The sequence below is a fragment of the Podarcis bocagei genome, assembly GCF_964188305.1.
Source record: "Podarcis bocagei genome assembly, chromosome: 10".
In the NCBI taxonomy this organism is placed as follows: domain Eukaryota; kingdom Metazoa; phylum Chordata; class Lepidosauria; order Squamata; family Lacertidae; genus Podarcis; species Podarcis bocagei.
In genome coordinates, this window is record NC_138135.1 from 74752320 (window position 1) to 74766152 (window position 13833).

The window sequence follows — 13833 nt, forward strand, 5'->3', positions numbered from 1 at the left end:
TTTCACAAAAAATGGTGCATGCAGTTTTATTACTCCTTTAAAATATTTATAAAAAAGCTAGGAAACTTTAATATCCTCTTGACACTTGATATAGTTCTAGACCGATATAGCACTGAATTCATTCACAAACATCTTTCTTTAATAGAAGAGATTCTTCTTGAAGTAAATCTTTCTTATTGCATTCATGGGAATAGTTCTTGAAAATGTACCAAATGTGCTTTTCGACCAGGCTTTTGATGTACTATTGTGAACAAGGTTTCCTTTGACTTAATTACTAGGTTCAAACCCAAAGCTCTAATGGGCAATATTTTTCTTTTTTTTCTTGCTCTTTCAAGGCAGCAGGGACCAACCCCATAGAATGAAGCGTTAACTATGCTCTGGAACCAACCAATCAACCTTCCTCTGCTAGATTTAATAGGCCAAAAGGGACATGGGTCATCACCTGTGGCTGGACATATAGCCACCACCACCTTGTCCACATCAGCTGACTGCATAAACTAGAAGCAACTCCACACCACACAGCTGACCCTGGGATTGGGTCCTTCATCTGGAACGTCAAAAGCTGCAGAGTAGAACTGGGCTCACCTACATTGACAGTAGATCTGCCCAGTCTCAGCCAAAGGCTTCTTCCTGACCACAATATTTTAAATCCAGTAAGTGGTGACGGAGTTTGGAATCTCACACATGGAAACCATGTTCCATGCCTCAGCTATGGTGATGTCCTTGTCCAAATTGTGTCTGGGAGGGTAATTTCATCCAGGCTCATGGTAAATGAGTATGGTATGGGAATACGTTTATTTTTCATATAATAACATTATATGCCCATTACATAAAAAGTATACCCCAACCATAGAAAGGCAATACTAAATTTTAAAATCAGATTTTGCCAGTGAGTCATGTTTCAAAGGGGCACCAGCAAAAATGCATAAATTAGCCCTCCAGAAATGACAGGATTTCTCATAACAGTTTAGCTGAAATGAGAGTTATCTGAAATAAGATGCTGTTTCCACCATACTCCTTCAATTATAGTGCACTTTTACATTATTAAAGTCAGAATCCTAGAGTAATCCTCCAAATCTGTGTCATTTTGACAGGCTGCACGACAAACCACAAGTTGCACACAACTTTTCCTCTGCTCAATCCTGCTGACATTTCCATCTCCACTCATTTGTCACTTACAGGTGCAGACACAAAGCAACGGATGTGCATTTTAAATAAATTCCAGTCAAACTAGGGTCTCTGATTCAGTGATACGATTTCAGTGGAGCTGGAAGATTGCAGAATTAAAATGAGCAGCGCTAAATTTCAGGGGTGGGATGGAGCGAGGTTCCTTATTTTCCTACTTCTGACATCATTTTTATGTGAAGCAGAGCATCATGTTTATTCCTTATGTTTTTTTATTTGCATAATAGTTAGCTTGCATCCGCAACAGTCATTTTGGGTAACTAGGGCAGCTGTGCCACTTGCCCTATTCACACATATCTAAATGGGTAGAGTAATTATTTAGTGGGTCAGTAGGCCTTTTTAAAATTTTGGTTTGCTTTTTTTTTGAGAAGAATGCCAGTAAATAGATATATAACACCTAACATAAACAAGTAAAAATATAGAAAAATGGCAGAGAAAGAGGAGTTGTCCATCTGTATAACAATGGGGATGGAATTTCTACAATATATTGTTGTTCATTTTAATACAGTACTATATACATAGCCACACCCTTCTTCGGAAAGATTTTCATTGTGTGCTGCTTCTATGTTATTGTAACAGTTCTGTTCCATAACATTATGTCTTATCCTCTTAATGCACATGTTTGAAAGTATTTTCAGTACTTTTGGCTCTAACTATCATGCAGAACATTCTTTGTCAATCTTTGGACACCAAGGCATTGAGGATTTTCTAAAGGCCTTTCTTCCGGGGTGACGGCAACAGCTTTCTTAACGTTTTCTTCCAATAGTTTTTAACCTTCTCACAGGTCCAACAGCAATGGACAAAATCGCCTTCTTTCTTTCCCCCACAATTCCAACAGAAATATTTTAAGCATTTTTTATATTTTCATGCAATAAAGACATCATTCTATATTAAAAAAAAAAAAGTGCTCCATTTTCCCCTGGAGATATTTCATTGTAAATTTAATGCCCACTTTTCCACATTTGAAAACTGCTAATAGGATGAGGGCAAATGTTGTCCCTATTTTCAAAAAGGGGAAAAGAGAGGACCCAAATAATTACCGCCCAGCCAGTCTGACATCAATACCAGGGAAGATTCTGGAGCAGATCATTAAGAAAACAGTCTGTGAGCACCTAGAAAGGAATGCTGTGATCACCAATAGTCAGCATGGATTTCTGAAAAATAAGTCATGTCAGACTAACCTGATCTCGTTTTTTGACAGAATTACAAGCCTGGTAGATGAAGGGAACTCAGTGGATATAGCCTACCTTGATTTCAGTAAGGCATTTGACAAGGTGCCCCATGATATTCTTGTAAAGATGCTGGTAAAATGCGGTCTTCACTATGCTACCACTCAGTGGATTTGTAACTGGCTGACTGACCGAACCCAAAGGGTGCTCATCAATGGTTCCTCTTCATCCTGGAGAAGAGTGACTAGTGGGGTGCCACAGGGTTCTGTCTTGGGCCCGGTCTTATTCAACATCTTTATCAACGACTTGGATGATGGACTCAAGGGCATCCTGATCAAATTTGCAGATGACACTAAACTGGGAGGGGTGGCTAACACCCCAGAGGACAGGATCACACTTCAAAACGACCTTGACAGATTAGAAAACTGGGCCAAAACAAACAAGATGAATTTTAACAGGGAGAAATGTAAAGTATTGCACTTGGGCAAAAAAAATGAGAGGCACAAATACAAGATGGGTGACACCTGGCTTGAGAGCAGTACATGTGAAAAGGATCTAGGAGTCTTGGTTGACCACAAACTTGACATGAGCCAACAGTGTGACGCGGCAGCTAAAAAAGCCAATGCAATTCTGGGCCTCATCAATAGGAGTATAGCATCTAGATCAAGGGAAGTAATAGTGCCACTGTATTCTGCTCTGGTCAGACCTCACCTGGAGTACTGTGTCCAGTTCTGGGCACCACAATTCAAGAAGGACACTGACAAACTGGAACGTGTCCAGAAGAGGGCAACCAAAATGGTCAAAGGCCTGGAAACGATGCCTTATGAGGAACGGTTAAGGGAGCTGGGCATGTTTAGCCTGGAGAAGAGGAGGTTAAGGGGTGATATGATAGCCATGTTCAAATATATAAAAGGATGTCACATAGAGGAGGGAGAAAGGTTGTTTTCTGCTGCTCCAGAGAAGCGGACACGGAGCAATGGATCCAAACTACAAGAAAGAAGATTCCACCTAAACATTAGGAAGAACTTCCTGACAGTAAGAAATGTTCGACAGTGGAATTTGCTGCCAAGGAGTGTGGTGGAGTCTCCTACTTTGGAGGTCTTTGAGCAGAGGCTTGACAACCATATGTCAGGAGTGCTCTGGTGGTGTTTCCTGCTTGGCAGGGGGTTGGACTCGATGGCCCTTGTGGTCTCTTCCAACTCTATGATTCTATGATTCTATGAGCTTTTAAGAACTGCTAACATACTCAAGCAGCTCAGTCCTGCTGGCCACATGACTTGGAAGCTGTATGCCAGCTCCCTCGGCCAATAAAGCGAGATGAGCGCCGCAACCCCAGAGTCGGTCACGACTGGACCTAATGGTCAGAGGTCGCTTTTCCTTTACCTTAACATACTCATTCCTTGACTCAGTTCAATTTTGCCAGCTATTTAAATTGGCAGCAACTGATAATGCTTGTTTTAATTTACTGTATTAGTCTGAACTTTTTATTATTATTTAAAGGTTTACTTTTGTTCCTTATTCATCTTGTTAGCCATCATGGGAACATAAATCTTATGTTGGAGGTGTGGGATATAAATTATCTAAGTAAGTAAGTAAATAAATAAATAAATAAATAAGCTGACCTGTTTTTATTTACCGTATATGCATCAGCAATGCTTTCTTCAGGTTATTAATTAAGATACATTCAAATTGTATAATGTTATTGGATCATTCCTAATTAAAAAATGTCTAATTTGTAAGTAGTGGTGGATTTATTTCTCCAATGTGCTGCTGAGCATGATGAAAGCCTATTTATTGTTGCTCTTTTATCACCCAATCACCATTGATTAAAATATCGTATCTGCCCTTCTTTATTTAACTCAGATCAGAATGAACTGAAGCTACAGTTGACTAGGCTGCAAAGAACGTTTTCCTAAATTAATCCCAAAATTCCCATGTTCCATCCCTATAAGTAGGGATGGGCACATTTGTCCAACTGCATTCTGTCCCTTTTCCCACATGGGGATGGATTACCATTCATCCTGTTCCCTGGTGGATTTTTTAGGATGATTCAAGAAAATAAAATAAAAAAGCAAAGAGAAACATAAATTAAATATATATTTTTAAGAATTATGAAGGTACAACAGCACTACTTATGAGGTGGCCCAGGGAATGCTGCTGCTCTCTTTTATTTCATTCATTAACAGTGTAAACATGCTTTTAAAATGCTGCAGAAAGAGGCGACATGTTGCTTTGTACAGTGGTACAAGCCTTACCTTGGACCACCTAGTTAGCAGAAGCTTGGAAAGAATCTTTTTCCCAACGTGGAGCTTGAACTCACAGCTCTGAGATTAAGAGTTTTATGCTCTACCAAATGCAAATTTAAATCTGGAATGGCCACTCCCCCTTCTAATTTTGCCCTCTTCATTACAGCAAAGCTAAATCTCACCTTCTTCCATTCCCACAATGGGGAATGTAGGCTTGTGCGTCTTGCACAGCTTCCTGGAACACATGACCAGCACTCCCTATGACACCTGCCTATGTCCACATAATGCCTAATCTGCCAGAAGCCTAAAATAAAGGAAGTGTGAATCGTGCCCATGTGTTTCAGTTCATGCATGGAAACCTCACTGAAACTGTAGCACAGTAGGTGAACATAAAGCAGGTCTGCAAGGTGGGAAAGGTAGGTGTCTGAATACAGGAAAGCACAATCTTGCTCTTCAAAGAGGGGTAGATTCCATGTACCTTCAGATACACAGGGCAGCTTCTGTCCCTTTCACATACCTACTTTAGAAGAAGCATTTTAACATTAGCCCAGGCAATTCTTCTGTGCCACAGTGCCATTATTTCCACTGCTGCCATTTTGTTAAAAATACTCTTTCAAACTCTTCAGGAATAAACATTACATACCAGCTCTACCTGCAAGGCTCTACATCTGCTTCCTATCCCATAGTCACTACTGCTGCTCTTGCACAGTGTGCATGTTGAATCCCTGAGGAGGACCACTGCTAATCAAATTAAAAGCCACATCACACTGGCTTCATCCCTGACACGTGCGATGGGGTTAGCTCATGAGGCGAGGGGAGAGGAGAGCCCAAATAAAGACAAGTCATAAACAAATTAGGGCTATATACCCTTCATGAATGAGGAGCACAGAACTTTGGAAATTGATGCACTACTTACAGCCTTCATATATATCCGTAGGTATGTGGACCGCTGCATTCTGGTAGGATGTTTGCCGACCAAAGATGGGATCTTCCTCAAACACCGGTTTGATTCTCTGACTACCAGTTTCACTCTCGTTTCTTCCAGACTTTTCCAGAAAAAAAGGAGGGAAATATTAAAGCATACGGCAAACATTATTCACACAAATACATGGAGGGGTCCAAGGGCTGTCCTCCACAAGCAACTCATTAGCATCACTTAGGATCATAGACTGGTGGAACTGGAGGGTTGGAAGGGACCGTGAGGCTCAGCTAGTCTAACCCCGCTCAATGTGTCCCTTCGGTGAGGGATGCAATTTTTGAATGTTTTCCTGCGTAAAAAGATCCTTGCAAGTTGAAAGGTAGCCACCTATACTAGATTTCTATGAGCATGCCCTTTTAAAATGTAAGCGTTCAAAATGTGATCCACCAGCTGAACCTGCAAAGTGGTATAGTCAGAGAGAAGAAGCAGAGTTCACTGCTGCGACAGGCCAGCTCCATCATGCATCCTCTCCCCTCAACTGTCCCTGGGAGGCAGCCATTTTATCAGGTTGCCTCAGTGGGAGAGACAGGAAACAGGGCTCATTGGATCTGCTTTGCTGGCGGTCCAGCTCCATCAGGAACATCCTGCCTCTGAACTATGCCGGTTGGTCAATAATAGGGACAACTGTCTAGAAATTTGTGCCTGAGTTTTGAGTTTTACTTTCCTCTTCCCTCCTAGCCCCTCTTTCCTTGTGTGTTGTGTATCTGTTTGTTTGTTTGTTTGTTTGTTTGTTTGTTTGTTTATCTGAATGAAAGCCTGTGGGTAGGGAGCGCCTTGTTTTGATTTCATGTAAGACATTCCAGGAACCTTTTCCGGCGGCCGAAGACTGGGGTACAAATGCTCTAAATTAATAAATAAATTATGCAACCCTACTCCAAACCAGCTAACTTCATTCTGTTGCATACGTAGAACTGTGCATATCTGTTCTGCACATATACTACAGAAAGAAACCAACAAGGCTGAAGAGCAACCCATCACTGTTCTCTGCTCACAATGCTGCTACAAACTGAGAACTGGCAGGATGGGGAGAAGTGATGCAGACTGAATGAGTGAGACTGCCTGTGTGGAAGAGCATTAAAGAATTGTTTATCCACACACACACACCTGAAAAAAGGTGTCTGAAAAGTGGTACAGGCTTTCTACAATCTCAGGACTCCACCACCTTAGTCACTGAACTTTGTTCAGGGTAGATGATACCCTCCAACATTTCTCTGATGAAAATAGGGACTTCCCATTCCATAGTGATAATTTTACTATTTATACCCCACACATCTTGCTAGACAGGCCCATGAGAGGAGCTAAAGCTCACAGAGTTTTCCTGCAAGTTTGCTGGAGAGGATTTTGTGAGAGACACTCCCACTGTTGAAGTGAGAGGATGTGTCACACATGCATCCCTTTGATAAATATCCTTGTACACTCATTTGTTTCCCCAAAATAAATACCAACAGTAACACTACCTATGCTCCCATTAAACTATGCAAAGAGCAATACTTAAAACTATCAACTTATATTTCCCTTTGTGTAGCATCCAGAAGGAAAGCAGCCATTTACCAACCGTAACATGCCCTTCTTTGTCTTTTATAAAATAGCAACTAAGGAACATTTCTCAGCATGTGGCCTACCATATGTGGTTGCTTAATCTTGACCACATTTTAGAGCAGGTATGGGGAACTTATGGTCCATTTAGATATTTGTTGGACTCTGATTCCCATCAGCCCCAGCCACATGATGGGATTTGTAGTCCAAAAACAGCTGGAGGGCCACAGGACCCCCACCTCTGCTTTAGGGCCATTTCACCCATTGTATGTATATACTTAATACTATGTTAAACAACCCCTGTCATAATAAATCCACATCTCCATTGTATCCACCCTGTTCTTTCATAAGACACACAAAACAATTCACGGGACCTTTCTTTCTGTGGCTGGGCTTTACCTTCATACCCAGATCGCACTGTCTGAAACGTGCGGCATGTAAACAAATTTGATATTCTGCTAGGATGCAGAATATCAGAAAGATATTCATTGGCATGCAAACCTGGGTTGTGCTTTTGACAAATGTTTCAGACAGCTGACATCTCCAATATCATTTTAGTGTACGCTTCTAGAGTGGCACAATGCTACTCAACTGCACATGGGAGTGGGTTTTGTCATTGTCAACTATGGTGAAGGAAAGCACTATATACTGACATATCCTCCAACATTTATCGTATGAAATAGGGACATCCTAAGGAAAAGAGGGACATTCCAGGATCAAATCAGAAACCGGAATGGCTTCTGTAAATCCGGGACTGTCCATGGAAAATAGGGACACTTGGAAGGTCTGAACTAATGATACTTCAACACATCAGCAACTGCACACACACACACACACACACACACACACACACACACACACACGTGCACACAGAGCTCTGGAACACAGGCAGTGAAAAGTATTTCCAAGTACTTCTTCAGTTCCTATAGTTTTCCTGTTGCATTCCTTCACCTGTAAATAAGGTATATTTAAGTGTATTAAAACTATAGCTAGGATAATCAATGGTATATATTTGTGAGATATAATGGAGTTTGCTTCAACCACTTCTCAAACAAACAAATTATTTTGTGCAACAATAAAACCAATAAAAATGGTATCAGAAAACAATAAGCACAACTCAACTGTATGAAGTACACACTGGCGTGATGTTGTTTGATAAAGTATTTTCTCATCCAATAAATGAAATAAGCCTGTACCTTTACCATGTGATTAATAAAAATCACTAAAATCATACAGTAAAAATATTGCTCAAGTGGTGTAATAATTATTTTGACTTCAGGAAACCTCATGAGAATGCTTACAATAATATACCCGTCACACAATAATGGCTCTAAAATTATTATTCTTACCAAAAACCTAAACTGTATTTGCTACATTTTCCATATCTCCACAAACCTTTTTTTTTTAAAAAAAGCTACACACCCAAAACAATGAAGCTCATACATTGTAAATGAAAGTAATCCAAGGCAGCTCTGAATACAATTAAAACCTATCTCCAACCAATTTCTCTCCTGAGGTAGGAGCTGAAATGCAATCAATAATGGCACAGGAAAATCCCACAGGAGACAGGGCCCGAAGATTAATTTTCCATCTATTCAAACTTGGCCTTCGCTTATTGAATTACATTGTTACCTACCACTGACAGTCAGCAAAATCTCTCTCTCTTTTCTGAAATAAATCTCCTGACCAATTTGTCCCTGCCTTGGGTAGCAGATAGCATCCATTTCTTTTCGGTTCGCATTTTGGGGCATTATCTTAAAGAACTATGACCCTCAGTTCAGTTAACCAGAAGGATGTCAGCGTACATCTTAAAGGCTAACCTACAGAAGGAGTTCTGATTTTGTAAGCAAATGGGCAGGCTAACTCCTCACCAGGGGCCAAATAGTCTGCGCTGGAGGCAAGGGCTGTGCCAAAACTGAACGGATGAGCCTGGGCTAAAGAGCTCTATGTAAGCATGAAGCCCTGGTTTTCCTTCGTTCTTTGAAACCATCTGCACTGAAAATACAGGAAGGCATTTGTACAACCTGATTTAAATAAACCTTTAAAAACAGGGTTTTTTAATTTAAAAAAATGTATAACAAACGTTAGAGGACAAAGCCAAATAACCCTCCCTCCCCTTCTCATTCTTATTGCAAGATGATAGAGATGATAGATAGATGATAGATAGATAGATAGATAGATAGATAGATAGATAGATAGATAGATGATAGATAGATATAGATAGATAGATAGATAGATAGATAGATAGAGATAGATAGATAGATAGATAGATGATAGATAGATGATAGATAGATGATACATGATAGATAGATAGATAGATAGATAGATAGATAGATAGATAGATGATAGATAGATAGATGATAGATAGATGATACATGATAGATAGATAGATAGATAGATAGATAGATAGATAGATGATAGATAGATAGATGATAGATAGATGATACATGATAGATAGATAGATAGATAGATAGATAGATGATAGATAAGATGATAGATAGATAGATAGATAGATAGATAGATAGATAGATAGATAGATAGATAGATAGATGATAGATAGATATAGATAGATAGATAGATGATAGATAGATGATAGATAGATGATACATGATAGATAGATAGATAGATAGATAGATAGACAGATAGACAGATGACAGAGATAGATAGATAGATAGATAGATAGATAGATAGATAGATAGATAGATAGATGATAGATAGATGATAGATAGATGATACATGATAGATAGATAGATAGATAGATAGATGATAGATAGATAGATAGATAGATAGATGATAGATAAGATGATAGATAGATAGATAGATAGATAGATAGATAGATAGATATAGATAGATGATAGATAGATAGATAGATAGATAGATAGATAGATAGATAGATAGATGATAGATAGATAGATGATAGATGATAGATAGATAGATAGATGATAGATAGATAGATGATAGATAAGATGATAGATAGATAGATAGATAGATAGATAGATAGATAGATAGATAGATAGATAGATAGATAGATATAGATAGATGATAGATAGATAGATAGATAGATAGATAGATAGATAGATGATAGATAGATAGATAGATAGATAGATAGATAGATAGATGATAGATAGATACCCCCTCCCCAGAATTAATTAATGGAAGGATTTTGATTGGAGGTCAGTGGAAAAGTACAGGCTAAGATTCCTTTCCAAGCCAGGGCCTCACCTGGAATAGAGGCAGTAACATGACAAAAGGGGTCAGGGGCCCATCTGAGAGCCTGGGCAGACAGAGGTTGCCATGGTGACAGGATGTGGGTTCGAAGTGGCAGGAATAGAGAGCAAGGTGTGCTGGGAAGAAGAAGGGGAAAGAAAAAACTGGGGTCCATCTTGGGCAGGCTGCCTGTAGGACTGCAGGGCTGCACTGCTGTGGGAGACAAGCCCCTCTCTTGAAGTGATCTGGACTCCCTCCTTGCAGACTGAAGGTGTAAATAGGTGAATAAGACATATTTCTTAAAGCTACAACAGTCTCTGCCGTGTCTCAGTTCTCCAGAGGAGCACAGATCCTGAGTGAATGCCTGGAACCCCCTGGAATCTTGCAGAGAGTGGGGATGGCACCCAACTTTTGTAACAATACACATCTCCCGACAGTAGCATTTGTATACACATAAATCATTATAGAGGCATTAAGAAATATATCTGGATTAATTTGTTAAAATGATATGCGAAGCCACTTCATTAGTATTGACCTAACAACTTGCGTTCGTACCAGGTTGTTGCTCTGTGGAATACTTCTATTCAGCCAGCTCATTGCGCCTTATTTTGTGATTCACCATTACATCCCCCTCAACCAGGTTTTCTATCCCCCCCCCATAGTCAGTCACTATTTCGTGGCCAGTAGGCTATTTGAGGGGTTCCCCCACTTTGGGTATTTTGTACCTGCAAACCTCCTTCTAGTAAGTGGATGGTGCTGTTCTACCTCTATAAGGTTTCACACTCAGCCCTAAATTACAGAAGCAGAGGAATGGTAAGAAGCTGAGATTTCCAAACTACTTAGACAACAGGGCAAATTCATCACATGTGTAAATACTATCGACAGATCACTTATCAGAATTCCACTCATTCTGGAACAAGATACAGATTTAAAATAACCCTGTTTCTTTTGAATTTACACTAGAGGTAAACTTTCACAAACTGAAATGTAATGAAATCTTAAGGGGAAAGTCAGAGTAATAGAATGAAGAAAACTCAGAACTTTCAGAGGAACCTGATTTTGCATAACCTACATTGCTTTCTATAAGGTGCCTAGAGAATACTGAAAGGCACCTCTGAAAATTTAACTTTAATTTGGCATTATAATGGCATTGTACCCCATTCATCTGACTGGAGTGCCCCAGGCATTCTGACTGGCTTCCAACAAAATATGTAAACATTTATCAAACATAGGATTTGTTATATCTTTATATATGCATTATATCTGCATAATTTCCCCCCATTATAAACAAAAATAAATCAAAATATTCAATGCTTTGGGTTCTGGTGACAATGAAGTGGGATAAAAGTGATGCTATCAGATGAGATGCAGGCCCCAATTAACTTCTGAATGACTGCTTGTCAGTTTCTACTTTAATAAAACGGGAGATCGCAAAAATAACACAAAGTATTGATTCTGTTAAAACTCAGATATAAAGCAAGATGTTGGCAAAAGGGAGAAATACTTTAAAGCTGAAGACAATCCTAGCAAGTTATCAGGGTTCACACTCGGAGCCGAAGCATGAAAGGAATGGTTCAACTCTCCACCTGACAGGGCAGTTCTGTAAAGTATTTTGTAAGAGTCCATGAAAAGTCAACAATAGATAGCAAGCGTAACTTGCTGCAAGAGACGCATTTTAAAAAGAATAATGAAAACTGACACTACTCAGATTAAAACAGTCCCCATAAAACGAAATGCCTTTTTACATGGGGGAAAGTATAACAATGGACAAAATCCTAAAATTAGCAGAAACTCCAGGATTACAACTCTCAATAACAGAGGGGCAAGTGGAAGGCATAATAGCATTACTGACCTTTCATAGCTGCATGGGCAAAAAATATTTCTGCATTTAAACTGCAGGTTACTTAATATTCACTACTGAGTTGGGAGGACTTCATGTGGATACAGAATTACTGCCTGAGTGGCCTTGAATAACATCAATTAAAGAAATGCATAATCAAGACTAGTGTATTGGCTAGAGATGTGACTGATACCTTGCCTGCGGATTTATTTATGACAGTAGAGGATATAATGAGATATAGCAGTACAGCAAGAAAGGTTTAAAGCCAAAGAACTAACTGAAGAGAATGGAATGAATATGTTAGAGATCTCAGAAGTAAATTAATGCTTCAATGCTACACAAATTACCTGCCGACTGTCATTGAATTCAGCAGTATTTACTTCTGAGTAAACATCTACAGGAGTTAAGCTGCCTTTGTGTCTCTTCCAGACTCATTCCACCCATCTTGCCTTACCACACTATCTACCCATGATGACTATCAGAAGCCAATTTGGTAAATGGGTCTTGCCGGAAGATGTCTAGATTGGCCAATTTCCAGGGAACTGAAATTGCAGATCTGACAGGTAGCTACCAAGAACTACTTCTGTGTTTTCTTGCAGTATTTGCTTTGTATGCAGCAGGCAAATTTGTTTCAGTTTGTAATGCTGACGTAGAACCTATTTTAGCTAGAATTCATGACATAAGTAGCACGAGAAAGGCTCAGTGGTTATGTCAGACCTCACCTGGAGTACTGTGTCCAGTTCTGGGCACCACAATTCAAGAAGGACACTGACAAACTGGAACGTGTCCAGAGGAGGGCAACCAAAATGGTCAAAGGCCTGGAAACGATGCCTTATGAGGAACGGCTAAGGGAGCTGGGCATGTTTAGCCTGGAGAAGAGGAGGTTAAGGGGTGATATGATAGCCATGTTCAAATATATAAAAGGATGTCACATAGAGGAGGGAGAAAGGTTGTTTTCTGCTGCTCCAGAGAAGCGGACACGGAGCAATGGATCCAAACTACAAGAAAGAAGATTCCACCTAAACATTAGGAAGAACCTCCTGACAGTAAGAGCTGTTTGACAGTGGAATTTGCTGCCAAGGAGTGTGGTGGAGTCTCCTACTTTGGAGGTCTTTAAGCAGAGGCTTGACAACCATATGTCAGGAGTGCTCTGATGGTGTTTCCTGCTTGGCAGGGGGTTGGACTCGATGGCCCTTGTGGTCTCTTCCAACTCTATGATTCTATGATTCTTCTATGATTCTATGTAAACCTTGTGTGTGAAAATGCTCCCAAACGCTCACCGTGACCCAGGGCTCAAGACTGGAGCTTCTGTCACTATGGCTGGCACCTGTTCTTCTATGTCCTTGTTCTTTTGATACATATGGGTGGAGATTCTTGCTATTCTGTCTTAATTGGATTATGTGCCACTTAACTTTGCCAAAGCTGACAAAGCTAGGACTTGCCTAGAGTTTAAGAGCCATGCAGTAGCAATAGCATGTGGCCCTTTTCCGAAATGCATTTAGCATGAGCTAAGAGCAATGCTCTTGCAGCAGAGTTTAAAATACTGGCAGTCTACAAAGATGATGGACTAGAAAGTACAAAGGGTGCTGCTACCTGTGTCATTGCTAGCAGGCAGTTAAAAGGTTTGGGACCATAGCCTAGGACTGAGCAAAGGGTCCGTGGACCCTCCGT

The 13833-nt window shown here is 40.0% G+C and overlaps 1 protein-coding gene across 5 annotated transcripts in view; it reads right to left on the reverse strand.

The window, feature by feature from the left end:
* Positions 1-13833, reverse strand: part of CACNA2D1 (calcium voltage-gated channel auxiliary subunit alpha2delta 1) — a 366139-nt gene that overhangs the window by 140668 nt on the left and 211638 nt on the right. For all 5 annotated transcript variants that reach the window (XM_081210645.1, XM_081210644.1, XM_081210643.1 and 2 more), the window contains exon 6: positions 5517-5646. In XM_081210645.1, the coding sequence (XP_081066771.1) occupies positions 5517-5646 (130 nt within the window). The remainder of the gene's footprint in view (positions 1-5516; positions 5647-13833) is intronic.